At 43.3% G+C, this 27,198-nt stretch overlaps 6 protein-coding genes across 20 annotated transcripts; 2 read left to right on the top strand and 4 right to left on the bottom strand.

Moving 5' to 3' along the window:
- Positions 1-325: 325 nt before the first annotated feature.
- Positions 326-4,935, bottom strand: LOC135617408 (uncharacterized). The gene is made up of 5 exons (XM_065117547.1): positions 4,171-4,935; positions 3,169-3,249; positions 2,859-2,921; positions 2,724-2,783; positions 326-817 (listed from the first exon to the last, which is right to left on the bottom strand). Exons 1-5 carry the CDS (start codon positions 4,609-4,611, stop codon positions 653-655), a joined length of 810 nt encoding a protein of 269 aa, XP_064973619.1. The 5' UTR covers positions 4,612-4,935; the 3' UTR covers positions 326-652.
- A 294-nt stretch (positions 4,936-5,229) lies between these two features.
- Positions 5,230-10,049, top strand: LOC135582763 (nicotinamide/nicotinic acid mononucleotide adenylyltransferase-like). Of its 6 annotated transcripts, none has more exons than XM_065117541.1 (10): positions 5,230-5,343; positions 5,457-5,567; positions 6,758-6,831; positions 7,122-7,207; positions 8,066-8,149; positions 8,401-8,485; positions 8,836-8,915; positions 9,298-9,399; positions 9,504-9,562; positions 9,719-10,049. In XM_065117541.1, exons 2-10 carry the CDS (start codon positions 5,473-5,475, stop codon positions 9,810-9,812), a joined length of 759 nt encoding a protein of 252 aa, XP_064973613.1. In that variant the 5' UTR covers positions 5,230-5,343; positions 5,457-5,472; the 3' UTR covers positions 9,813-10,049. The 6 variants fall into 6 exon arrangements, 5 of the variants coding, with proteins under 5 accessions (XP_064973613.1, XP_064973616.1, XP_064973615.1 ...); XM_065117546.1 differs by having other exon boundaries at positions 5,241-5,343; positions 9,635-10,049; XR_010488735.1 differs by lacking the exon at positions 9,719-10,049 and having other exon boundaries at positions 9,192-9,399; positions 9,504-9,551.
- A 5-nt stretch (positions 10,050-10,054) lies between these two features.
- On the bottom strand, positions 10,055-11,724 carry LOC135585567 (probable CCR4-associated factor 1 homolog 7). Its single transcript, XM_065117540.1, has one exon. The coding sequence runs from the start codon at positions 11,168-11,170 to the stop codon at positions 10,328-10,330; it is 843 nt and encodes a 280-aa protein (XP_064973612.1). The 5' UTR covers positions 11,171-11,724; the 3' UTR covers positions 10,055-10,327.
- A 144-nt stretch (positions 11,725-11,868) lies between these two features.
- Positions 11,869-16,539, bottom strand: LOC103981716 (protein POLAR LOCALIZATION DURING ASYMMETRIC DIVISION AND REDISTRIBUTION). 9 transcript variants are annotated; one of them, XM_065117534.1, is made up of 8 exons: positions 16,150-16,539; positions 15,971-16,076; positions 15,346-15,411; positions 15,030-15,125; positions 14,491-14,956; positions 12,846-13,297; positions 12,445-12,711; positions 11,869-12,319 (listed from the first exon to the last, which is right to left on the bottom strand). In XM_065117534.1, the coding sequence occupies exons 5-8, from the start codon at positions 14,936-14,938 to the stop codon at positions 12,278-12,280; spliced, it is 1,209 nt and encodes a 402-aa protein (XP_064973606.1). In that variant the 5' UTR covers positions 14,939-14,956; positions 15,030-15,125; positions 15,346-15,411; positions 15,971-16,076; positions 16,150-16,539; the 3' UTR covers positions 11,869-12,277. The 9 variants fall into 9 exon arrangements, with proteins under 9 accessions (XP_064973606.1, XP_064973607.1, XP_009396740.2 ...); XM_065117535.1 differs by having other exon boundaries at positions 14,491-14,948; XM_009398465.3 differs by lacking the exon at positions 15,346-15,411.
- Positions 16,540-16,762: 223 nt separating this feature from the next.
- On the top strand, positions 16,763-20,004 carry LOC103981741 (reticulon-like protein B21). 2 transcript variants are annotated; one of them, XM_009398480.3, is made up of 9 exons: positions 16,763-17,393; positions 17,477-17,539; positions 17,605-17,707; positions 17,785-17,859; positions 17,959-18,112; positions 18,206-18,275; positions 18,383-18,448; positions 19,317-19,439; positions 19,545-20,004. In XM_009398480.3, the coding sequence occupies exons 1-9, from the start codon at positions 16,763-16,765 to the stop codon at positions 19,778-19,780; spliced, it is 1,521 nt and encodes a 506-aa protein (XP_009396755.3). In that variant the 3' UTR covers positions 19,781-20,004. The 2 variants fall into 2 exon arrangements, with proteins under 2 accessions (XP_009396755.3, XP_018683110.2); XM_018827565.2 differs by lacking the exon at positions 18,206-18,275 and having other exon boundaries at positions 19,545-19,684.
- A 5,167-nt stretch (positions 20,005-25,171) lies between these two features.
- LOC135617407 (WRKY transcription factor WRKY71-like) lies at positions 25,172-26,571 on the bottom strand. Its single transcript, XM_065117539.1, has 4 exons — positions 26,338-26,571; positions 25,877-26,221; positions 25,653-25,769; positions 25,172-25,564 (listed from the first exon to the last, which is right to left on the bottom strand). The coding sequence occupies exons 1-4, from the start codon at positions 26,470-26,472 to the stop codon at positions 25,280-25,282; spliced, it is 882 nt and encodes a 293-aa protein (XP_064973611.1). The 5' UTR covers positions 26,473-26,571; the 3' UTR covers positions 25,172-25,279.
- Between the last annotated feature and the right edge of the window lie 627 nt (positions 26,572-27,198).

Raw genomic sequence — 27,198 nt, 5'->3', positions numbered from 1 at the left:
TCTCTTAAAAAGCATGCCATTTTCAATTGGCTCTACAGCTTACAGTAAATACATAAAAATGTAGTTGGTATTACAAGGAACAGAGCAGAAGGCAACGACAACTCTAATAAAAAACACCAAGCAGATATCAGACCAGATCGAAAAACAGTTCTTTTTATGGGAGATTGGCATAGCGTGCCGCTGTCATCAATTTGGGTTCAAATCCATTTTGGCTATGAAACCCACAGAATCCAAGACATCCAAGTTTCCAAAGAACCTCATCAGCCATCTCGAATCATTGATTCTAAAAGACGCCACAAGATTATCGCATCTAAATAACAACATGTGAAGAATCAGTCAGACTATTAAGAGACAAAAGTGAAGAATCGAATTACGTTACAGTACTAGAAGTTAACAAACAAATACGTTCTTGGATCCGGAAAAAATAAAGTATCTCACTCCTGTGAGTTCTAAGAGCATCGGATAATTAGCAAAGCCAGATTCAGTGAAAATCCGTAGCGTTCCCTTTGGGTTCTCTACTATTATATTAGATGCTGAAAATTATCATTAGTCATCCGGTACTCCATGAATCCCACCTTTCGGAGATCACCACACCACTATCTATATTTTCGGTTATTTGTTCACAAAGCGAGAAGTTTTGCATTCTGGGGATTCAACAATCTAGTAGGGGATCATTGAGATCTGGTATTGCAATGAAAGCTTTGCGCCCAGGTAGTGAAGAAGATACAACCGTGGGTTGACATGATCCATGTAATTGAACATCCTCAAGAGCCATGTGAACAGTAGTAATCGGTAACTTCGACAACTCCAAATGCATCTACACAAAACAAATCAATCTTAAGCTATAATTCCTCAAATCTCATTTACAGTAAACATATGTGCGGCTTAGAATTGTAAGACGATGTGTTTAACTAGTTAAGCAACAATATCAGGGAGGCTCAAGAAACGACATCACTAGAGCCTTCTTTGAACCTGAAGATTTTGGGTTCATTGTGATGGGTCCGTTTATGATAAAACAAAACAACAACCTTTAGAGAAATATCACATTATATGATTCATAAAGAAATAAAAACTGATCCTCTTTCAAAGAATCAGTTCACTTCTGTAGAGACAAGAAATGGAAATTCATCTGCTTTGAACTACAAATCTTGAAAGAACAATATGCCCACAATGGATTTATAGTTTTTATTTACTAAATTATCAATAGCAAAAATGACGCTGGAAAAGCCCTAGAGTTTTCCTACAACATTCTCAAAGCTTCAGATGAACCAAGGGTGATCATGTTTCAAAGTACATCGACGTTCTACTGATCAGATACTTATTTTGAAATGCATTTCAGTAACTAAACAGTACTTAAACTCACATGAGGATCTCAGATGTATAGCTGGTAGGAGAGCTAATATATTCTAAATCTAGGAGAGATGGGTTGAGTTCACAGATATTATTCATAAGAAACTAATAAATACACTTTGTCCTATATTATCACATCCTTTACCAATAACAAACTAAAGCCAGCTGATAATGAAGACACATGAGTTCATTCCAGTAATTAGTCAAGATGCTACAATTATAACTCCATGTCTCATAAGCCTTCTACTCCCCAGTGGCCTATAGCATCTATCCCCCTAGCATTAAAAACAAAATTTCAAACCCACTTTCCCTACACAAATGATCTTTACTCTCTTTTCTCACATTAGTTCTGTGGAAACTTGAGTCTGTTACAAGTGTAATAATGACTCGTGAACTTAAATTCAGGTGCATGGTGGAAGCCCCAAGTGAATTAAACACCGGGGGAAAGAGGGAATGGGATTCAAACTCGCACAAATATCAGATGCCCAATGTGGCACCAAGCATATTAAGCAACAAGAAAGACCATATATCGATCTCAATTTAAGTGGAGCTAAATTTAGCTGTTTCCAGTCAGATGGCTATCTTCCCCAAGTGCAAGAATCAGACGGCGCACTAAGTGGGCTATACCTGAGATGCAAGATGCATGCAATGCACACACAAAAAATCTGCATAAGCCAGTCAACGTAGTTCGACTGCGGTATCAGACGGGACCCGTTCTGCTTCATGTCACACAGGTTACTACACTGCATAGACAGCACATCTGCGATCTTTTGTGGGATGATGCTCAGGTCTGATGGCATCCGATTCAATGGACCCACGCAACGCAAAATAGGAAACATGTTAGGACAGGCTCTGCTGCACAGTAGTGCGTTTACTGTTCCCAGAAACTCCCCTCCTCCACAAGGTTCATTTGATTTTTGTTTTGGCATGCATGTTCTCTACTAGTAGGGTAGAACGCCGCTGTCCACTCGGCAAATTCTCACAGACCAGTCTACCACTCGTGCTATACTACGAGGCATGCTAGCGCCGACACATGCTTTGAATGATGGATGAGCAAGAAGCCCTGCAGCCTTCAGATCCATTGCCGACTACAAACACGGAGGTTTTGACTGGGAAGACCCATATGAGTCACACTAGGAAGGCAGAATTTTGGTGGGATGCATCATTGATCAACAGCAGCCGAAACCACAGTTGACTGGCAGGCAGCTTCCGTGGCCCAGCGCTCTACACCGGTAGGAAGAATGCTTCCGTCCCGACCAACGAAAAATTGGCCCATTGAAAGAAGACATGACAGGGTACACCGTACCCACAGAACAAGGTAAGAGGGGAAAGTGCCGAAAGAGACGGAGACAGGCATAGGTTGTCGTGCTCACCTCCAGCTTGCGGTTATCAGCCCGCAGCTCCTCCACAGCCCTCCGCAAAACCTCCATGTCCTGCTCCACAATAAACCATGACTCACATGTATCACGACATAACATATCCGAGGAAGAAGATGAGTAAAGGAATACCTTGTGAAGATTCGCCCGCTCCTCCAGCAGAGTCCTCTCTACCGCCTGCAGCTCCGGTTTCGTCTGCTCGGCCACCAACCCGAAGACAAAATCACATGCCATTAAATACCGTGCTGACTGTAACCCACTAAAAGAGAGCGGAACCAAAAAAAAAAAGACGACGCCGACATGCTCGAAGAACACGTCTCGTGACGGGAAAGAAAAGGGTCCACATTTGACGGATGCCAGCATTCACTGCTCACCAAACAGGGCAGGTCGGTAGAGAAAGAGAGAGAGAGAGAGAGAAATCGGCCCCTGGTCGTTGGCTTACCATTTTCCTCGATGATGGCCGTCGGATGGGCGCCGAAACCGGGATAGACGAAATCAACGGCGCACGCAGGTCCGCGACCACCTGGGACAAAAAGATGAGAGGAGAGCGTCAGACAGAGCGTCCACGTGGCGACCCGCAGCTCGCATAGCCGTCCAAAACGGATGAAGGACGTTTTAATTATTAGTGACACGGCGGTATCATGCACGCCCGCGGCACGGACGCGATTGCGGGCTGGCATTTGCATCACACGCGCACGTACACGATAAAAATCGAGAATTAGCGCAGCGAATTGTGATACACCCACGGATTTCGCTTTTTATATTAAACATAGTGGAATCATAACGACCCACGACGCTAGTCGCTCACCACCACGCGCGATGAAACAAACGAGCGGGGGCATTTTGAAGATTTCATGCCTGGTTTTCTTTCGTCCTACTAGTGATTTCGTTACCAGCCCAAAGAGACCTTGCATCTACCCGTCTTCTGATTGGTAGAACATAACTGCTTCTAGTCACAGATAGTTGTAGGTGAGACGGGGGGGAATTTAATGGTTTCTTTTTCTTTTCTTTTTTCTCCCATCTCTTCAAATCTTTTGTGATGTATAGCACACGCACTACCAACGAAAAAGAAGTTGGAATGGAAGTGGGCCCACCTTCCCCCGTCGAAACAAAGAGTGAACAGAAAAGAATGCAGTCGGATGGATCGAATCCTTAAGAGGAAATCTCAAAAAAGTTATGGAAAAATTACTTCGGATAAATTCAAAAAAAATCGAGAAAGTAGAGATCCGTCTTTCAACAAATTCTTGGAAGAAAACCAAATGAAGATACCGATCTGAGAGAAGAAACAAGTGATCTGATGGAAAAAGAGAATGAAATCCGAGGGCAAGGAAAGATCCAGAGGCGTTGGAGTTTACTCCGATTCGATGATGACAGGGTAGTATTCTCGTCATAAGATAAAGGCGAAAAAGGGAAAGGGACGAAGTGGGACGGAAGGGTGGCTCACCTTGGTGCGACCGTCTCCCGATGGGGTGGCGGGGAAGGGGGACATCGGCGCCTTCGGGGGCTTTTCGGCCGAGCTCACCCCCTCCTCGCCGTCGCTCCCCGACGCACTGCTGTATCCCTCCAGAGGCGACTGCGGGCTCGCCCTCCTCTTCCCCTTCCTCTTCTCCGCCGCTTCGTCCTCCATCTCCTCGTCCCGCGTCGCGGAGAGGATCCGCGGGAGCCTCATCATCCGCGGTCTCTTGATCCGTCTTCCCCACTTCGGCAACGGCGCATCTGCCGCCGTCGCCGACGTGGACGGCTTCTCGTCGCCCTCGCTCTCCGGCTCGGGGCGCTTGCCTCGGCGAAAGCTGAGGAGGACGGTCGCGGCGAGACGGGGATCGAAAAAGGCGTCGTGCACCCATTCGTCGGGGTAGCCAGCGGCGGCGAAGGCGTAGACGACCATGGGAGACCGAACGAGACAACCCTAGCGAAAGAAAGGATGAAGCAAGAGAGAAAAAGAGAGAGAGAGAGAGGTGGGTGGAGGGTTGGCGAAGGAATGGGGGAGAGATGGGAGCCTCTGACAAAAGAGAAGACAGGAGTGAAAGCATATGGTCTATCGGCGTGTGTTTACTGCATATATACTCCGGGGGAATACAGATGGCCCTTCGTAACTAAAAAGGTCTTTTTCTAGTACGACTCCATTATAATCGCTATTAAATAAAGGAGATATTCCCGTTTCGTTCACGTACCAAAGATTTCACCCACCGCCATACCAGCATCGGCAAAGGGAACGTGGAGTCCACGGACATCGAGCCTCGGTCGCCCGCAGGCGAGGAACACGCAACTCCGTCTCACGAGGGGATCCCATGACGCTCTAACGAAAAGATGAAGGATTAAATTCAGGTCCCCAATGCGCGTCCCCAAGATATACTCGCAGAGGGAATCTCTACACCTGTGTCGTGGACCCCACTTAAACGCGTAAACTCGGTTTCAACGGGCCCGGCCCGTGACGATCCTACCCGACTCGATCCAATTGATGCATATAAGAGCGGTTAAAGCTCGACGCGTGCAGCGCACGATCGTTACCCCTCGCGCAAGGGAGAGGCAACCGCTCCGCTCTTCTCTGCTGCCGTCTCCTCCCCCCTCCATCGTCATCAATCCCCTGCCCTATCGGCGGCCGTATAACTCCAAGGAGGTACATCCCTGTTCGCTTTCCGAACGATGTCTGTGTTCACTTGTTGGCAGACGAGGCCTTGTCAAGAACCCCACGAAATTTCTCAGTTATGTATCTCCGATTTGTTACTTTAGGTTTCAGCATCTCGTGATGGATTCGGGTTTCGTCGATGTTCCTCTTCCCATGGATAAGATTTCCCTGAGCAGCGTTCAAGAATCCACCGGCCGGATTGGTATTCCGGAAAGGTTCCTGTTGATTTATAATCTTCCTTGTAATTTTGATGTTGTAGCTGGTATTTCTCTTTAGTTCTAAAAGAACCCTAGAAAGGAGAACCAATATCGGCATCAATGATGTGAAATAAGAGGATTAGATGGTTGGATTATAGAGTGGGTGATGAAGACCTCTTAAATTTAGGACATCTAAATTATTTCATTGCGTAAGTCAACTTAGTATGACCTCATACAAAGAAATTAGTCGGGAGTCTTCTCTTACCTATGCCGACTAATATCTTTTATGAATTCTTGTAAGATGACCTCGAAAAGTTTATTGAGATGTGATGCCAGCTGCTTAAGAGATCATTGAGATATGCTACATCCACCACCTTTTCTTGTAGAGAACAAGTTGTGAAGGAAAAGAGGATGAGAGTAGAATTATTCCTTCTAATTTATGCAGTTCTGATACTTCAGAGCTAAACAGCCTAGTCCATATGAAATTTCCTTAGCCAGATGTCTTATTTCACCAAATTGGTGGATTCATATATAGAAACTTACAATTGGCAATGATAAAGTGTCAGTTGATCTAGTATAATTCACACAACATACAATGTTGTAATGACTCCTGAGGATTCCTTCAAAAACATACTAGTTTGTTGTAGCTTACCTTCTCAGTTTATTCTTTTATCGTACCATTTTAAGGAATTAAATTAAGCATTTTGAAACATGGAATCTTATACTCCAACCAAGTGCTGTCTCCACCTTATATATTAACTTCATTGCTAGTATATTCAAATAAAATGTCCCCATGGAATTATGTTATTCTTAGAGAAGTGTTAATTTGGGTGTTCTATTAAAGCTTCTGTTGCCATTGTTTATGGAAACATTTGCTGATCAAATAGATCAAACATATGATGCTTTCACCATCGCGGTGTATGTCATGTAGAATTGGAATAAATAATGCATCATGTGCTAAGTAACAAAATTAAAAAGGAAATCCAGTACATCAGGCCAGTGTAGTTTCCGGGTCTACATATGTTTGACAATCAAATAAAGAAAACATTGTAGTTTCGCATGCTTGTGTCTGCATACTTGTGGAAAATGTCATCAATATTTGACATCTCTGGATGGTCACTGCCTTTCTTCCAAATATGTGCTGAAACCTAATACTCATGATGAGCTTCTTTAACATGAGTTCCATGTTTTTCTTGTGACACTTGTAGGAATCAGATGTCTGTTGTTTTGTTATCAGCAGGAAGCTTCAATCCTCCAACTTATATGCACTTGCGCTTGTTTGGTGAGCCTTTAACAGAATTTATATGCATTTGTGCTTGACCATTGCTTAGCTGAAGCTACTTTTCCTGATGTTCTGGCTTGATAAGTTACATTCCTTGTTTGTTATTAGAAATCTCACAATATTATGTCACTTGTTATTCTGCAATTGTAATACCAAATGCATGTAAGTAAGCAACTTATAGATTGTCTATTCAATAAGTTGCATGTGCATCCTTGTTTGGATACTGAATTGGTCATAATTATTGCACTCTTCTTGGATCTTTATATCTAACAGATTATAATGTATCCTAGAGTTGGCAAAAGATGCATTGGAAGCACAAGGCTACATTGTCATAGGAGGCTATATGTCACCTGCTAATGATGCATACAGGAAACAGGTGTAGTCTCTCACACTATCTATTGACGTACGCAGACATTCATAAAAACTCGAATTACATTAACACGGTGTTCGTACTGGAATAAATTAGGAGCAATAATGGTCCAATTATTTTTTCCTGTGAATTATGCAAATCAAACAGATGTTTGGCAAAGATTTATATACACATGCATATATGTATGTATACATATATATACATGTATATATGTATGTATACATATATACACATGTATATATGTATATGGAAAAAAAAATTCATTAAGAGATTGTATTGCTATTTAGGCTTACGAGTTTAGAAAAGATTTTGTTATAGATCCATGTTTCAGTTATTTTCTATTTTTCATCAGAATATTAATTAGTTTTTGTTTTGTGAGGAAATTTATGTTTAAAGCATGGCTGTCAATGGCACTGATTTGGCAAGACCAACACTAGTATTAGTTTCATGTTTGAATCACAGCTGCTAACAGCACTGATTGTGCTAGCAAACATTGTGATTGATCTATCGCCAGCCTTTCATGCATACATAATCCAATTATGATGTGATGGTAGTTTGTATCACGATTATGATGTGATTTTCCGTGACATGATCCAAGCACCTTCAGTATTCTTTACACTACGGCAAACTAGTATCATCATACAAGCAGAGATTACTTTAGGATATTGAGATTTGATAGTTAGGTAATTCTCGAATTATCTTAAAATATCCGATCAATCACTTAGGGTTTTCATAGTCTAGTTACATTTTCACTTACCACACGTGTAGTACAATGAAGTTACATTGTTTTTTTATTATAGTTGTATCGCCCCATGCTTATAATCTAAGTTGTAGAGATTTTAACTTTTTCTTTTCCTCCTGTAGGATCTTTTGCCATCCATACATCGAGTTCATTTGTGTGAATTAGCATGCAGAACTTCTTCCTTTGTCATGGTAGACCCATGGGAGGTAATATAAATTGAGGGATTCTGTAGCATTCATTTCCTATTGAAGAGATCAATTGGTTGTCTTATGGTGTCTCTTCTCATTCTTATCTTTTTCTTTTTTTTTCTTCCGTAGGAATGTTTGTGCTAATTTGTTGAAAGATCTACAGTTGATTTTTCTAGGCATCACGTAAATTATTTACTGATCGCATGCAATATGTGCTTGCGTTTAGTTCCTCTGAACAATTAATTAAATATTTTGAATTAATGCTGTAGGCAAAACAAAACAGCTATCAGCGTACTCTTACTGTGTTGTCAAGGATACAAAGTTCCTTATGTCACAGTGGTTTGATTAGAAAAGGTAAGACCTTTTGTGTTGCAAAATGAGTAAGCTGATTTGTCTTTTTTTATTTGTATTGTAGACTAGTCATGTAACCATTCTAGGCTTCTGAATACTATTGGTAAATGATTTAATGATGTTGAATATTTTTACTTGTGTTTTTGGCTAAATTATTGTGTTTTAGTTTCTTAATCTTCGGAGAGTTAAAATATAAACATTTTTGCAATAAGTTATGGCCTTAACCTTCTCTTAAGATATGCTGATAGTTCACGATCTAACAAATTCTTACGTGCATTGTGGCATTGTGAATATTTGTGCTTTAAGCATATATCTTTCTTCGGATCCAATATTTTTTTTAATTTTGGTTGTAGAATCTCTCAAGGTAATGCTTTTATGTGGCTCTGATCTACTAGAATCTTTTGCGACTCCTGGAGTCTGGATACTTGATCAGGTATCTATCTCTCTTACTAAGATATTGTTCTTCTGTTGATCAAAACTCAAAGGAACCTGTAGTAACCTATGGCTATATTCATTTCGGAATCAATTTTATTTGGTTGATTGGACAAGCATTTACATCAAATCTACTGGTAAATTGTGGTTGATAGCATCCATTTCAAAAGAACTGTCAAAAAAAAAAAAAAATTGTAGGAAAGGGTATATAGCTAACAACAAAGTTATCATAAGGCTGTTGCCGTGTTAGCTGTCGTTTTTTTATTATGCTATGCAGGCTTTAGCAACTTTGTTGGGTATGACCACCTATCAAACTATTCTTGCTGAGTTGGGTTGACAGTGAGAGAAAGAGCAAATCTACAATGGTACTTATTTCTTTCCAGGTCAGGACAATTTGTCAGAACTTTGGTATTGTTTGTATACGCAGAGAAGGGAAGGATATTGAGAAGATAATATCAACTGATGAGATATTGCACGAAAATAAGGTACTTAAGCTAACTAAACTTGTAGATGGTTTGTCTATTCTGAAATATATTCGGTCCACACTGTCATCTGCTCCTAAGTATATGTTTAAATTGGATGTTTTCAGAATAATATCTTCTCGGTGGATGAAATTGTACCAAACCAGATCAGCTCAACAAGAGTGAGGTAACAATTGAGTTGGTTGATCGTTTGTATCTACATTAGGCTTTGACTAATCTTGGCTTGTGATAAAAGCAGAGATTGGACTTCCAACTTGGTTGATGACAGATCTTTGCATGTAGGAGGACTAAGGAATCGTTTCTTCTTTTTTCCTTACTTCAGGGATTGCATTAGAAGAGGGCTCTCTGTTAAGTATCTCACTCCTGATGAGGTCATTGATTACATCAAAGATCAAAAGCTCTACGTAAGTGAGTGATTCTTGATGCTTTCCTAGAACCTCTCAAGTCAAGTAAAATGGTGAGAAGTGGATCAGAACGATGTTATTGTTCTCATGCTCTCAGAGTGTTTGAGATCACAAACATAAGCAGGGATCAGACTTGGAATAATTCCCTAGGATTATGGAAGTTAAGACGGATCGTTGTAGTATATTATTTGGCTTACGCTTTTTTCTTTTTTGTTTTCGCTTGATGAAATCAAGAATCAGGGTTCTTGATGGGTTAACAATTTGCTGGTGATGCATCTTCTTGTAAGGTGGTGGACGGGAAGAAAATGAAACCAAAACTATGGAACCAAAAAAGATCACAACTATTCACCATTATCCACAAAAAGAAACCAAGAAGCACCATCATCAGTATATAGCATTCTTCTAAGGTGGACGGGAAGAAACAGCAGGAGAAACAAGCTATGGAAGAAGACATGTTTCGTCAGTTAGGAACCGTACCTGCAAGATGAGGTGAGAGGAAAACCTTCTTCCTTTCTCGGATCACCAATTCATGACTTCTTGCTAAAAATCTGTGCAGTCTCCGCATCCAAACCAAACACCAAGCCGAGATAATTCTCCATGGACCCAACAACGGGGTGGCCCCGCAGCTTGAGGAAGACCAGAGCCGTGACGAAGCTATCGGAGCCGGCATGGTGGGCGATCCCGACCCTGTCGATCCGCAACAAGGTAGCTAGCGAGTTGAGGCCTCCGTGGAAATTGTCATTCAAATGGATCACGCGCTTGATGTCGTACAAGAGGGGGAAGAACTTTTGGAGGATTTCGAAGAACCCTTCCCGAGTCTCCGGCAACGGCTTACAAGTGAGGATCTTTAGCAGGTACGCGAAGTCAAAGGCGCTTTGGAAAGCTACCCAGTAGACGGAGTCGTCGAGAACGGTGCCGGAGGGGATGAAGAGCTCCGCGAACAACTTCGCGTCCACACCTTCCTCCTGGTTCTTCTTGAAGTCCATCCCGGTTTTCTCGAGGAATTTTACGGAATGGGCGGAGGAGGGGTCGCGGCCGACATCGAACTCCCGGAAGTTGAACTGCCAGACGACGGGGCGGCCGGAGTCGGGGGAGGCGGGGAGGCTGCCCGCGGCGTTGAAGAAGGTGAGGCCGAGCTGGAGGAGGTGGAGGCGGTCGACGTTGGCGCGGACGTACTGGTAGTTGGCGTCGGCGAGCTCCTGGAAGGCCCCGGTGTCGTGGACGACGACGCCGGGGAACTCGGTGTCCATGGCGATGAAAGGGAAGTCGCCGACGATGTTGCGGATCACGTAGATCTCAGATTCGAGGTTTCTGGCCCACACATCGCGGATCTCGACGTCGCCGTTCTCCACTTTCTCTTCCGACATCATGCGCCGGGGATCGGATCGGCCACGGAGCTGGGGAGGGGGCGCAGCATATGAAACCCCGGGAGGGCGAGCCAGAGAGAACCCTCGTTCTCGGCGGAGAGAGGATCGAAACCCAAGAATCGGGAGAGAGGAACGGGGAAGTGGGAGAGATGTTTAGGGTTCTCGAGAGCGAACGAGCGAGAGAGACAGAGGAGGGATGAGAGGAAATGGAGGGAAAGTTGGGCGGGTTTAAATAGATATTTCAAAGAAGGGGAATCGCGAGTGCCGAGAATCGCGTTTCCGACCGCCATCACCGACACAAAATAAATCTGTGTTTTCTTTAGCCCAAAAAAATAAATTAAATAGAGCAAACACCATTCGCACCCGCTAATTATATACCCTATCAACCTAATCGCTACATGATTGGAGGCAACGATAGGATTTCCGTGGGACCCTCTTGTGTGGGAAGTTACATGATGCCTAAAACGCCACTCATTCCAAATAGCGGAAAAAGACTCGGTTGACTTAACATGCGTTGTTTGATTGACACAAAACACACACTTCGTCTTTTGATCTGCTCGGAGGAGTGGAAAACAGTGCTTCGGTTATTGCCAAGTCAATGTGTTGACTCTCTAGTCAACTTATCGAAGCAGAGGGATGTCAGAGATGGCCCAAGGCTCTAATTCTCCAACAAAGAGCGAGTAGGAGGGCAGCAGCAAGCATCGTCACCAACCTGACCTGCTTAATGACTAAAAGCTCTGCAGTACAGCAAACATCAGAAGGACAAGAAGAAAGATCGTGGCGTCACCTTTTGACACTACTCACTCTACAAGGTCAAGGTGGCCCGAGAAACTTTCACGTGATACATGTCAATAATGATGGGGGCAGATAGATCAAGAGAGATCTGCATTTTACTTGCTCTTACCATGCGGGCAGGCATCGAGGAATCTAAACCATCTAAGCTGCAACAGTGACCTCTTCATCTTGGATGCATTATCAAGATCAATCCGCGGAATCACAGTCTCTCACCATGTCACAGAACACCAGCAACGGCACTCCAGGATCCAGCGTTTCATGCAAGATCTCCTTGCTCTTCTGTGCCACTCCAAATCAACCAACGATGAGAAGACTTCATGTTCTCTCTCTCTCTCTCTCACTATCACACAAATTTACCTACGAAAAGGAACAAAGATGTTTTTAAGGTCAGTACCTTTTATCGCAAGTGTCACAATTTTCCATCAAAATGTTGATTGTTAGAGAAAATAAAGAGAAACAAAACTGGGTTGGTTAAAGCTTACAGAAAGCATCTCTTCTTCGTGTTGTAGTGAAGGTGAAGCAAGCATCCCTGTGTCCTTCCACCAAGAAACTTTGATTTCTTTTTCAATGAGCCTTTTCCTGGTGAATTCCAGCGCAGACTCTAACTCTGCAATCCGTTCCTCTTGTCTCGAGCATATAAGTTCGTACAACCTTCTCTCCAGTTCGCTTGCAGGAACACCACAATGAACATTGTGGTTTTCATCTGAAGGTTCATGGCTTTCAGAAGTACTTGTCTCTTCATGGGCTAACTATACATTTGGAGAAGAAAATAAAACAAGATCAACCAAGAAAAAATGCATATCGTGATTTAAATAAGTTGTATCTCGCAGTTATGATAGTAACATTCCGATCAGCAAACCAGAATTCTTCAGAAGAGTAGTACCTCTATTCTCTCTTGTTCTGAGAGTTTCATAGAATCCTTCCCTCCTAAGCTCAGTTGCAGCTGCCCTAGTTCGAATGCTAGCTCTGCTTCCAGTTGATCCATGCTTTGGTTCTCATTGTCAAGCTCATTATTTGAATGCCTATCAGATTCCACGGTTGACTTCGCCTCTTCCATATGAAAATCAGCCCTGTGATTTTGGAAGGAGATAGGGTTGCATTCACTGACATCCCTGCTACAATCCGATAATGAAGAGACAAAATTATGGTTTGATCTTATGATGCCAAAACCAGTGTCTTTCTTTGGAATTTCTTCTTTGATTTCTTTGAGCAACATTTCCATTTGAACCCGGAGCTCTGTCATTTTGTTGAATTCGGTGGACCACCTGGACAGTGCGAGAGCCATACCTATTCCCATTCCTAGGTTAAAAGATACATCTTCAGGTTTCCTAGGTCCTGCAGATCAAGGATGTGATCAAACCCAGAGGCCATCGAATGGTAACACGAAACAGGGAATTAAAGGAAAGATTTGATTGAAGAAGACGCTAAGTTAAAATCAGAGCAATACCAAATTTTATGCTGAAAAATGGCATACACAAACTATAATGCCAGCAAAGTCAAAAGGATGAGTTATAATTTGAAAGCTGAATATCTTGCTGGGAAGTTCTAGTTTCTGTAGTTCAATACGCAATATAAGATCTACGACTTTCCTTCATTATGGATGAGTAACCTCTTTTCACCAACTAATTCTTTTCCCTAATGCAACCTTTGGTTCACTTGTTGCAGTTATATTCGTCCGCATTTTTGCATCTACGAAAATGAAAAGAATAAAAGGAAATATTATCATCTTCATTTGAGAGGAGAAAAACCTCAAGTACTTCCACAGTCAACAAAATGGATGGGAACTGAGATTATAGAAAGTCCACCCTCCACAGAAAATTCAGAAACAGAGACCCATCAATATGTGGAATTAGTTGCGCTGGCAGCACTTCTTGAAGTGTTGCAACAATTAGAATTACTAGGTAGCATAAAGGCATACTAGTCAGAATTCATTCATCGCATCCAAAACAACCACAACTCCATGAAGACAACAGAAGTAACCCTTGCACAAGTCTTTCCTAATCTAAGTTCTTCCACACCATAAAGAGTAATACAGAAATAAAAGGAAAGGGGAAGTGTGGGCGTATGTTAAACTCTCCCTCCTTCCGGTATGAAACTTAGATGAGAAATGGAGAGGAACTGAGAGTAATAGAAAGCATCTCTCCCCCACTTTGATCTTTATTTGGTAAAACAGTCATCTGGTCAGTTCTTTTCTATTATCCTCTCTTGTGATTGTTCTCTTCTTTGTTCTCCTTTTAAACAAACAATTGTGATAAGAAACAAGAAAAGAGGTGCCTTAATCAGAGCTAAACATCAAAAAAAGAAACCCAGCAGAGCAGGAAAGCATCAAAACTTGTGAGAGACTACTAAGATCACACTGTTAGGTCTCACTTGTGGGCATGTTTCACCAAAGGTAAGTTTTTGGAGAGGTTCGACACTCCTTTTGGTTAAAGCCCCGCGACATTCCTCTAAGGTGCACCAAACATCAAACAGTTAGCCTGCAACTAAAATGATGCAAGAACTCGAGGCGCTCGATCTCCCAAACGTACCTGCGGGAGGGTCCAGCGAGCGGACGCAATCCCTTCCGTCGATCCCCTCAGCCATCTTCGACTTTTCTTTTGCATCCTCCTCCTGCTCCGCTCCTCTTTCCCTCCCCTTCATCTTCTTATGAGGTGACGGCACCGTATAGCCCGATCCCGGTCTCGTCTCTCCACCGCGGCTGCAGAGCGACGGCTTCCCGAAGGGAAAGAGCCGCCACCTAGGGAGGAACTTCCGCAGGGGGCTACCCGAAGAATCGATACAGAAAAGGTCTCCCCTTTGCGGAGACCCGACACCGCCCATTACGTCGTCCCCTTCTTGAGGCTCGTGGAGGAAGTCCACGATCCGCATCTTCCCCGTCTCCCTCTCCGGAGGAGGAGCATTAGAAGATGCGGCGGCACCTGCACCGGACGTGGGGCTTCGGCTTCCCTTCCCGTGCCGCCTCGAGGACTCCACCATGGTCCGGAGTCTGACCTCCTTCACCAGAGTAGTGGAATAAGAGCGCGCGCGAGGGAAGCAGAAAAAGACGGAGGCGTGGCGGTCGTCGTACCACCGTCGATCGCGGGGCCCATGCCAGTGGACGGCTGTGATACTGGAATTGTCTGCTTTTAGAACCAGGGTGGCCACTGGAGACGATCCTACGCCTCTGCAAAGGACACGTCAGACAGGTATTTATGATGATGTATATTGATTGCCGGCCACGCGAAGTTTCTGATTTGAAGAGAAAGAAAACAAAAGATGGCATATACTAATACTAACAATAATAATAATAATAATAATAATAATTAATTTGGATGGGTGTGGACTGCTAATTTGTTCACAATAATATAGGATTTCCAATAGCATATGGTGACAAATCTACCAACCTTGCATCATTGTGAGCCCACAATTTTATGGAAGTATTTGCATGGAATTCTTATCCATAGAAGCCCCTGCATGATGACATGAAAGCAGCGTGCTAATATCAGCAGCAAAGTTTGGACCGTAGACTCACGGGGGTACACAAAACCAAGTACCAAAACTTTGACACATCATTGGTATGATTAAACTTTGCATTGGTATGTTGCCTTTTGCATATTAATAAATCTTTAAGGAACATAAACTATAATTTTACACACACACACACACACGCAAGGACTTGGGTTGGGCTTACTCTTGCAGTGACCCAAAAATGGTATTGGACTGGATTAGGTTTCCTAGGATTCGGGTTGGGTTATAACTCGAAACCCAAACTCAGCAGTGACCCAAAGTAACTCAAGCCCAATACAGTTTGGAAATACACAATATTATGTTGTTTGATATCATATACCTTCTAAGATCATAGATTTTGACATATTAAAGTTAATAAGGATGATTTCTCTTTCCTCACGTCTCTAATATTTCACACTCCGAGGACTTAATTGAAGATTTAGCTAAACCTGAATAATCATCCAAAGCGTTAAATGAAGTATCACATTCCAAAAATGTAATTAGAATCGTAAGATATCCCACCTTTCTCGTTCACCAACCCCTCAGAATCATGGACAATAAATGGCTCATTGGTGAAAGCAATGACAACATCTGTGATGAATCGTCGTGTATGCATGATGGCAGTATACTGAGAAATCAGAATCTAGTCAAGGAAATATGAATTTTCATGGAAAACAAGAACTGACAAGTGGATCACTTACCTTCGACGGCTACTGTGATGTTATGGCCAACAGGCTACAGTCCACCATGAACAGCCTTCAGCATCTGCAGTTTCTTGGATCTACTTTTCCCTGGCTGGGGCAGTCACTGGACATGATTGATTGACACTTTTCACCATAGCCCCATTCGTTGGATGTCCCAAGTGTGTGCAATCCCCAAAAGGCTCTCAAAGCTTGGACTTGGACATGTGCCACCTTCTTGAAACTTGCTTTGATAACCTTGGGGTCATATGACTGACCCCACCAAAAGAATGAACGTCAAAGCAGATGCTCGCTCTCACTGATGTTAGTTTTAACTCCCTGTTGCTGATCTAAAGAATCCAATGATAGCAGACCTCGTGCATGATTCTCTGTCATCCGCATGAATTAACAAAGGAAGAACCACTCCCAGCATGCACGACAAAGGATTATACATTAACAAACTCCATCTCAGTATCCTCAGCAGCAAATTTCCAACCCCACCACTTTGGTAATAGAGAAGAGAGGACGGTAGAGACAGGAAAGAGAAAGGGAGCTTTCCGACAACATCTACCTTCCCTCGACTCATTATCCATTCCTTCCACTTAAGCTTGGAAGCAACTGAGAGAAGCAGGGGATGCAAGGAAGCAGTAGGAGAGTCTCAACAAGAAACACTAAGTCGAGGATGGATGAAGCTAGAGGCGGAATCAAGGTCATGGCCGGCGCAAAGATACACAAACACGATAGCAGTGCGGGCCTCCGGAGGCTGACGAGAAACCAAAGTGACAGTGTCGCCTTCGAGAGGAAAAAAAGAAGCAATTGTGCACCATCGGACAAGGAGGAGAATGGTTTGATTGGTAGAAGTCCGGTCAAGTTCCGAAAGACCCAGTCGGACTTGTCGAACTCTCCCAAGACTCCGGTTGGGAATTCGCTCAACATCGGAGGGGAGGAAGAAGTGCCGACAATTGGTGATGACACTGAAGTCGCAGTGGTGATGGAGGAGGAGGAGGAGGAGGTTGAGACCGAGACAGAGGAGGGAAAGAAGAGCTTTGTCGACAAAGAAATGGATCAGCCAGATGACAAACCGAAGACAGTGCAGGAGGAGGAGGAGGAGGAGGAAGTGGAGGAAGAGATTCCTGCGCTGTCACAGGAAGAAGAAAAGAAGCAGAATCTTGTGAGTATGTCACCAATGAATATTGTAGAAAAGAAGCAGAATCTTGTGATGGATTACAGGGCAATGAAGCCGGATCCAGCAGTGATACCTCAGTGTAAGCTGTCGTTCTTGATGATCTCAACAATTCTGATGCTGTCTCCTTTCAATTCTAACAATTCTGACGCTGTTTCTGATCAGTTGATGCGGAAGAAGAAATGTTTCAGAGCACCTGCATCAAGCACAACCGAATCCAAAGCATCGGTAAGTAATCATAATCGATCTGTCTCTTGGAATAACTCACTAAATTTTCTCTTGAATTGTGTCAGAGAATTTGGTTATGTGGAGAGATGTGTCGAGATCAGCCTTCGTGTTCGGCATCGGAACCTTCTTCCTCGTTTCGTCTTCCTATGCCAAGGACATCAACTTCAGGTCAGAACACAAATGCTTAAGCTACATCCTTCAAGGATTTCTCAACAAAATATGTGAAGACTTTTTCTACCGTGCAGCCTGATTTCAGCAAGTTCATATGTTGGACTTGTCTATCTTGGATTTGTTTTCCTCTGTAAGTCCTTTATGCACAGGTAAACCCCTCAACATTTGCAAGCAAAGTCAACATGGAAATGACATGATTTCCTGCACCAAATTTCTGACAGTTTTTATCATTTTAAATTGAATCACAGAGGAGAAACAATGCGGTATGGTGATGGAGATGAGAGGTGTGTGGTGGGAGAAGACGACGCAATCTGGCTTCTAAAGATGCTGCTTCCTTATATCAATGAGCTACTTCTAAAGTTCAGAGGCCTCTTCTCTGGGGACCCAGCAACAACATTGAAGGTAGGATTTTTGGTTCTGCTCTCTGAATCTATTCCATGCATATTGTCTTTAGACAGGCAGAGATGTGTGATATTAGTAACGCTGCTATGGCAGTTGGCAGCCCTGCTATTTGTGATGGCAAGGTGTGGGAGCACCATCACAGTGTGGAGTCTTGCAAAACTGAGTAAGCTTAGGACATGGAGAACAAATAACATGAGTTTTACTCTGCACTGTAAAAAAAATATGAAAGCAACAGTTTGACTAACCTGCTCTGCTATTGATTTGGTGCAGTATTCTTTGGAGTCTTCACCATCCCAAAAGTGTGCTCTTCCTATTCCTCCCAGCTGGCAAAGTTGGGTTAGTGGATGCTTTAACACACTTACATTAAAGTTGCCGTAGATTGATAAAGTGATTGGTAACTCTCTAGTTAGTCTAGAGGGGCTTTTATTTATCCTTTAACTTTGACTATACCTTTAATGATGACTTTGAAGTAGAATCCAAGCCAATCTTTAATCCCTCTCCACCTGCACTGCTGTCAGGACTGTTGGGTCTGATGGAGACAAACCAAATAATGTGCATGTGTCTTAAACCCATTTACCTCAGAGGTGGCCAAGTGGATCTAGTTACCTTTGGTGCAGGAGCACGCATGTGTCTCGGGCTGCAGTCAAGCAGGCTGCACGAGTCACTTGCTCGCAGTCACATCTGCATGAGAAGCTCCTGTACATGAATGCCAAGATAATTTAGAGATAATTTTTTCATAAATAATGCTAGTTCACTTTTGTGCAATTTCTTATCAGATGGAAATTCGGAATGTCTTCAATTTTTCTTCCTCTTACAAGTTTATTCAAATCAATCATCCATCAATCATTTTGGTTAATTATTATATTGGGACTACCCGACTTTAAAGCAAAAGGAAACAATCAGTCAAAAGTCCAGAGAAACAACCTGTTTGTGACCCATTCCAAAAGCGTCCAAACTTCGTTTTTCCTGGTGCATTGGATCCTTTCCTGTGACTATTCCCATTAACTTTCGGCATCATCATCATCATCATCATCATTATCACCTCTCTCAGTTTTCATCACACTAACCCAGTAAATTCTGTGGGATTCATCTAACCCAGATGTGTACCAGAATCCAAGCAAGTAAAAATAAATGCATCTTAAGACTGCAGTACATATATAATGAACCTTGGTCTCACCAGGATGGCTTGCTGTACATGGTGTAGGCAAGTTTTGGCTGGATAGGCTTAGAGATGGATGGGAGTCGTGCACCCACAAGAGAGCTGCCGCCGCTGCCATCTTCGCCCTCATCTGGAACATTTCCTCAGCTGTTGCTCGCATTTGGGCATGTAAGCACCCTCCACATGTTTGTTACTTAGTCTCCTCAAAGATTAAGAAGAAACCTCCACGGCTGTACAATAATAGTTTCCACTTGTTGTTCTGTTCTGAGGCAGTCTTCATGATTGTGGTGGCTGTGAAGCTCTACCAACAATGCACAGCAGAACACAGCTGGAATAACCGGGAGGAGGAGGAGGTGGCAGAGGAAGAGGAGGGACAAGAAGATTCCATGGCAGGACAAAACCAGGAACTTGGATTACACCGACAAAGAGGTGGGCCAACTAGAAATGAGGTGGAGAGAGTGAATGTAAAAGTAGATCTAGGAGAAGAGGCCGGAAAAAGATCCAAGTGATGCTGGCAGTCTGACACAGAGGACAGCAGACAGATCAGGAGAGGAAGGTGGGAGTCATCTTATAATCTTATCAAGGCATCTTCTGCACGGTGACGATTTCTTGTAATGTGGTGAAGGCATCTCCAACCGACACATGCTATGCTTTCTTAATCCCTCCCCGCAGTGAAACACCATGTGCTATATCTTAGCCTGATCTAATAATAACACTGTAATTCCTCTCTGCACGGTGGTTGGTTTTCAAGTCAACTCTGTACAGAAGTCCTGTTTGGTGAAAAGAATCTTAAACTTTTTGCAGATAACATACTACAGATATGGCATGACCCTATCTGATATGTTCGTCTCCATAAAGCCAGATTGTGCAGCACAGGTAAGGAGCAGCCTAACTGTGGCACCAAGGCTCGCCTGCCATCTGTACATAAAAGAAGAGAATGTCAATATCTATATCCTACATTTTTTCTTAAGATTCTCTTCTCATAGAAGCAAAATATAATATCTAGGAGAGAGTATTAAGAAGTTCAATGAAAGAAGAAAGCCCAACCAGAAGGATTGACTAAGGACCTAAAAATCCAAATGCAGATCTTGTCCCAACAACTCAACCTCCCCTCACAAGATAAGAGAAGCTTTATTCGAGACCTTAATGGAATGAGAAACAGGAATACATTTATTTTCATCAGGTTGACAATTGAAGGATAAGGAGTTTCTTTGGGCAAACTGTTTCCTGCGACCTAATCTAACACTTGGAAAAATGTTATTGAGAGAACAAGGAACATTATCGTGTTGGGCCAGTCTGCACGTAAACTGTGTTTGTTGGCAAACACGTGAAAAGTACCAAGACATGTGGAAGTGATCCAGAATTATTGGTTTATGCTACACTGCTACCGGCCATGGATCATTATGCGTGCTGTAGCTCCAGTAGGAAATATAGATAACAATTTAGGGCCCATTATCTATTTTTACCGGCATAACTGGGGTATCTACATTAGCAAGCATCCTCCTCTGAAAAGTAAATGAAAAAGAACAACAATTTTCGGAACAAACAACAAAAATACAACTACTAAATGCACCAAAAACATTTATATTGCTACTAGAACTAATGAAGGCTATCATAGAGGAAGTCAAGTTCTCCAGATAAATACAATTTTGCTATTGACATCTCTGGGTTCAGATATTCTTTTCCTTTAGAAAGAAATCATTCCCTTAGCATAAACATTAGAGAACAGACATACCTCTAAATGTCGAACCATGACATGCACCCTAAATTTGAATATACTTTCGTCATGCCTTTTTTGTAATTGAAGTTCATGTAAACCAACTCTTTAAGTTGCGTAATGTGACTAGTGGTATCCAAATTCTGGAGCTATCAAGACAAATATCAACAAACAAGAGTTAATCACTACCTCTCTTTGTGAAGGGGCATCACTCATGCAACAAGAATTAACTAAAGTTGCATCACTCATGTAAACCAACTCTTAAGCTGCGTAATGTGACTAGTGGTATCCAAATACTGGAGCTATCAAGAAAAATATCAACAAACAAGAGTTAATCACTACCTCTCTTTGTGAAGGGGCATCACTCCATGCAACAAGAATTAACTTAGAAAATTTAGCCAAGTGAAAAACCACACTGAAGAATGCATATGTGAACAATCAGAATACATAGTAAGCTCTTACCAATACCTCTTTCCAGAAGTAGAAAGTTCTACAAGACATAAGTTCATGGTAGAGGTTTTGATAAGAGCTTACTAAGCATTTGGATTCTTCATGGATGAAATGGTCAAACTGAGTAAAAGATTAAGATGCAGGCACAAATCAACGAACATTATAAAGTTTTAATGACAATAGATTATGAACTAAAGTAGCTTAAATTAGACAAAAACTGCATTCATTGTTACCAAGAACAAATACAAAATGCATCTCTGGCCGCAAATGCATCAATTTAAGCACATTCCTTATAGGTCTAAATTGAAGATTCCAGAACAATGTAATACGAGATATTTGTTTGGTGTAGCAGGATGTGACCAAACTGGTACAATTCTGTGCAAGGTACAATAACCTGCTTGACATTTGGTCGCACAATGGAATCATACCTAATTCACTGTCTAAAACCAGGTATAGGCCCGGATATAAAGATGTTACCTATAAGTGTAACCAGTGATTTTAAAAATGTGCTCGGGCGCTCACATAGGCGCTCAGGCGAGATGAGGCGAGGCCCGAGCACCTCGTTTAAGGGCCAGGAGATGTGCTTCAAAGTGGCGCCGCCTAGGCGCTCGCCCGAGACCAGGCGTCGAGCGCTTCGGGCGAGCACCTGGTTCAATTAAGTGAACCGAACCAAACTTTTAAATCTGGTTTGGTTAAATAATGTAGTTTCTTACCTCAAAAGCCACCCTTCACGCACGTACGACCCTGAGGAACCCTAGTGCTACTTCTACCTCTATCATTGACACTTTCTGCCGCTGCCTCTATCGCAAACGTAGCGGACTGAGCCTTCCTCTATCGTTGATGGATGAGTCCGATGACCCTTGTAGCTTCTTTCTATTGTCGCTCCGTGTGCAATTCCTTCCACTATCGAAGGAGTGGACCGCATGTTCCTTTGCCATCGACAAGCGCCCTTTGGAGCTTCCGCCGTTGCTGTCTGCAACTTTCACCGCTATCTCCACTACTGTTCGCAGCTTCTGTTGTTGTCGTTGCTGCTGTCCGCAGCTTTCGCCGCTGTCACTACTGCTGTCCGCAGCTTTCGTCGTTGCCACTGTTGCTGTCCGCAGCTTCTGCCGTTGCTATTGTTCACAACGCTACCACAACAATCTTAAACTAATCCTCTATTATTGTTAACATTTTTTCTCCCCTCTAACTACTGTTAACAGTAAGTAATATATTGTTAACAGTATATTTTTAATTTAATATCATATTTTTATTTAAATAATTATATTTTTATTATTATATTATATTTTTTATATTTTAATATTTCAAAGCTCCTCGCTTTGCTCGGGCAAGCACCTAGTGCCTCGGGTTTTTTGGGACCTTGGTGGTGCCTAACACTTTTTAAATCACTAAGTGTAACCTGGGTTTAAATGTCAACTTGGAAGCTTGAGACTATGAATAAGCAATATTGAGAAAGATATCAATATCATGTCCCTTAAGATATCAATTACAAAATAAGGTTCAATATAATTTTTTACCTATCCTAGGGGAAATACAAAAGCACAAAATGTGTCAAAACAAATAGAAAAGAAATTGCATCCTAACATCGAGAAATAAAAACATACCACTTGAAGTTGAATGCCTCCAGTAGAAAATAGATACCATAGACAAATAAGATGCCTGAAGCTCTTTGATTTGCTTCTTCATGTACTTTCTTGTGAATTATGGTAGGAAGTCTGAAGTACAGTGACAGCCTTGCTTAAAAGCCTTAAACTTCTCAATCTGTGGAGTCAATGTATTTAATTAACGGAAGAGGCAATTTTTTTTTTTGCTTCCTATTTATTTATCAATAAATAGGATGCTTCCTATTTATTGATAAAGGAGTTTAAAGATAATGGTTTTCCACTTTTCCTGCTACCGAAACATTGTTGTTAGGACCTGTCATGAAAACTGTCAGTTTAAGCTTCCTAGTCGTACACTATTAATCACTGAGAACCAAAAACAAATCCTAAGTTAGTATTGCATTATATTATCCTGGTCAATAAGGAAGGCACATCAAAGTACATAAATACTAGGAATTGGAGTAGATTGACATGAACTTGTATTCAATCAGGGAATTGAAGTATCATTTTCAATGTCTAGTAGAAATAAAGGCAACAATTTAAGAAATAATTGGAGAACAAGCTATAATGAATAGAACTACTTAAACCATGAGAACTGAATAAACATTAACACATGAAAATAAGAGATAGCATATGCATTGCACTGACAAACTACTTTAGGCAATTGCAAAGACCTCATAGCTAATGTTAGACAAGCTGAACATTTGATGTATAATAAAAAATATGGATACAAGAGCCATAGTTTCCCAACTGTTTGGGGTCACCTTACATGGATTTCTTCCTGCAATTGTGCTCTGAGGGCAAATATTATAGGTCAGACCAAGAGCCAGTAAATCTCTTATTAATGTCTCTAACAATGTATTATTGTGTCTTTCTCTGCCCCTCCTCCCACCATTATCGTAACTGGTGCATCTGATAATACATGAGTAAAAACACAACTAGCAGTCATAGCAACATAGAAGTCCATTTCATGTATACGTTATGAGATGAAAGGAAGGAGGAACAATACATAATTGACTTCAATTTAACTGCCTTTACGAGTCCATCCAAAGTGTAACTAGATGTCCCCAGTGATTCAAACATAAAAGTTGTGTACTAGAAATCCAGACTCCATATCAATATACCTTTTGGATGTCCCAAAACACGAATAAGATGAGCGACTCGAGATCAAATTCTGACACAAACCAAAACTGATGGATCGATGTTTAGAGTCCAAGAAAATGGTCCTCCTCCATGATGTAAGTGCATTCCAAATTGGAAACAAGCGGTCCAATCGGCTCTGCCGGGAAGGTCCGAAGTCCTAATCCCCACCTGAGGCTGACACGCAAATCGGTTCGGATTAGGGATTACCTTCTTCCAGAACCAGGAGAACATTGGGGCCGAGCCGGAGGAGGGGGAGTCGTGGAGCTGCGAGGCGGCAAGGAACCGGACGTCGACGGAAAGCAGACCGTGTGCGGCCGATGAGCATGATCGGTTCCAAAGCTGATCGAAGCCGGAACCTCCGCGGTGGCGGTGGCGGCGTCGACGAGGGAGAGGGCGGAGGAGGGCGCGTCGTGAACACAAACTGCTCGTGCATCTCAACCTCGACTTCCATTTCTACCCGTCAAACCAAGATGGCATCATCGTTGCAGCACACGAATCGTAAAGCAACTCTCTCATGGACTAACCGACCATGGGCGGCCGGGCCAATTACGCTATAATATTCGTAAATGGTCAGATTAATCATGGTGTTGACTTCGTATGTCTCCGATGTTGACCCCACTTGACCTGATTAGGCCTAACCATGCTGGTCAATTTGAATTCTATTTGCATCTTAGTCAAACCAAGCAAGTCATTCTGGCTTGCTCATGGATTGATATGGTCGGGCGATGCAGTCATTGGTCTGAGAATTATGTGGATTTTATGGTCAACGAGTTCCCTGTTTCTTCCACTTCCAAGGTCAAACAAAGAACACCCAATATTAAAACAACGTCAACGTAGAAAACCAATTAGGAATTGGGAACAGGAAGCTGTTCCAATTACGGCGGCGGCCCCAAAAGTTGACCTTTGACTTGGAATTTCCAGACGTATTTTGACTCGGTTTCTTCACTTGTCCACCCCGAAACCAGTATGTGCAATAAGCATGAGAAATCTTGAAAGAAGTTTTCTTCTCTTCTTAGAAAAGATTTATATGTACAACATCATCTCGATCAGCAACAAAAACAAAAGCAATAATTAGAATGATGAGGAAAGGCAATCGGTCAACTGCATGACTGAAACATCCTCCCGGAAATGGCTGCCGCAAGCGCAGCCTTGAATGCCGGATCGTTGGTCAGCGACACGGCCATCTGCTCCACCAAGCTGCGCCGCAGCTCCGGCGACTCGACCTCCTGTCGTGGCTTCGACGGCGCAGGAGACAGGTGACCGGAAACCACGCTGCTGCGGATGGATCCATGCGGACCTGCAGGTTGAGAGGGCTGCCCGTGGTTGTGCTCGCCCTCGTACGTCGCCACCAACATGGATGTGTCCTCTGCGCTTCTTTGCACCTGCGATGCCAAAGACATCATCGAGTTGGATCGGTTTCCTTCATCGTCGATCGTCCGATTACAAATCGATAGATTTCGTGGTTGTTACCTTCTTCTTGACGGGGCAAGATGGAGCAAACGAGCATCTGAAGTATGCTCTTGGGCAGGGGTTATCTCTGGTTACCTTCTGCCCATATTTCCTCCATTGATAGCCATCTTTCACCACCTAAGAACACCACAGAGGTAGAATTCAAGTCAATTCTAGCTTGGGACTTCACCAGCAACGCGAAGGAAAGGAGGAGAATCATGCATCAGGAAGGCCGCGGAACTCACGAGGCTCGTATCAGATGGATCCGTGCGAACATATAGCTTGGAAACTTTTGGCTTGAGCTCTTCCCTAATTCGCTTGCAAGAATCGTCGCTGGTGGTGCTCTCCATGTGGTCTCTCTTGCCGATCTCGGTGGCGTCGTCATGCCCGGTGGTAGCAGAGTCGAGGGTGTCTCTCTTCCTCTTCGTCCCAAGCGAGACCGACCCGCCTTCGGAAGAAGTGTTGTCGGACACGGGACCAGTCATCTGATTCCGGAGCGAGCTGTACTTGGCGGCCATGGAAGCGAGCATCTCCTTCAGTCTCATGTTCTCCTCGTTCACGCGGCCGAGCTCCGCCTCAAGAGCCGTCACCTGAGCCAGGAAAACGATCGAATCACATCTCAATAGTTTCGGGGCGAGAATCTCTACACCACATGTCATCGTCGGGGATGATGACGATGGTAATGATAACGAGGATGCGAACTCACCTCTTTTTGGTCTTCGCCGCGGGAGAACTTCTCGTCGGCATGCTTAGCTTTCGCCGGTGGCTCGCTGCCGAACCGAATAGAGCCGATGGTGAGATCGAGATCGACCGAAGGGTGATCAAGCCATGCCAAGTCCATGCTGCGCTAATCTGTGTAACTTGGTTCGGTGTGAAGCTGAAGCAGGAGAAATCTACCAAGGGAATTGAAGAGGAGAAATCTACCAAGGGAATTGAAGCGGAAGGGGCTGGGACTGGGGAGATATATAAGCTTCATTGGGTGGGGGGAGGACTCGGATACGAGACGGAGAAAGGGGTCGGGGAGACCATCGAGGAAGCGTCGTTGCCTTGCCTTCTTGTGCGTGGTCATGATGGGACCACGAAGCGTGTGGCTTTCGAGGCAAGGAAAAGTAAACGTGCTGGGAGAAGGTGGGCGTCAGTAGCCGCAAAGGAAGTCGAGGGGTCGGCGTTCAAGTCAAGCCTTCGTTGAGCTTGTCCAGGGAGGAGGAAGGAGGCGAGACTCGTTGACTTGTCTTCCACGTTTTCTATTGGTTTGTCCTCCGCTACCAACATGGTGCGGCTTCCATGAAGCTCGTGCTTTCCAAATCTTTACTCGATCAGTAGGAAGGAAGAGCTGCAAGCACTGATCACCATAATAAGAGCACGAGGGACACATGTTAGAGGAAAAGAGGGGAGGAGGGAGGGTGGAAGGTTCTCAGCTGTTGATGTGGCCAATATATAAAATGCAGGCACGCACGCACGCATGCATCAAAGTTTTGGGTCTCGTGCGTCTTGTTTTCCTCGTGCCCCATCTCAGTTCGCCGTGGCTTCTTCTTCCTCTTACGTCTTTATTTAGTGTTTGAGTCGT

The sequence above is a fragment of the Musa acuminata genome, chromosome BXJ2-7, assembly GCF_036884655.1.
Source record: "Musa acuminata AAA Group cultivar baxijiao chromosome BXJ2-7, Cavendish_Baxijiao_AAA, whole genome shotgun sequence".
NCBI classification, from domain to species: domain Eukaryota; kingdom Viridiplantae; phylum Streptophyta; class Magnoliopsida; order Zingiberales; family Musaceae; genus Musa; species Musa acuminata.
The sequence above is the reverse complement of the archived record's forward strand: the minus strand, read 5'-3'. Positions and strand labels throughout refer to the sequence as shown.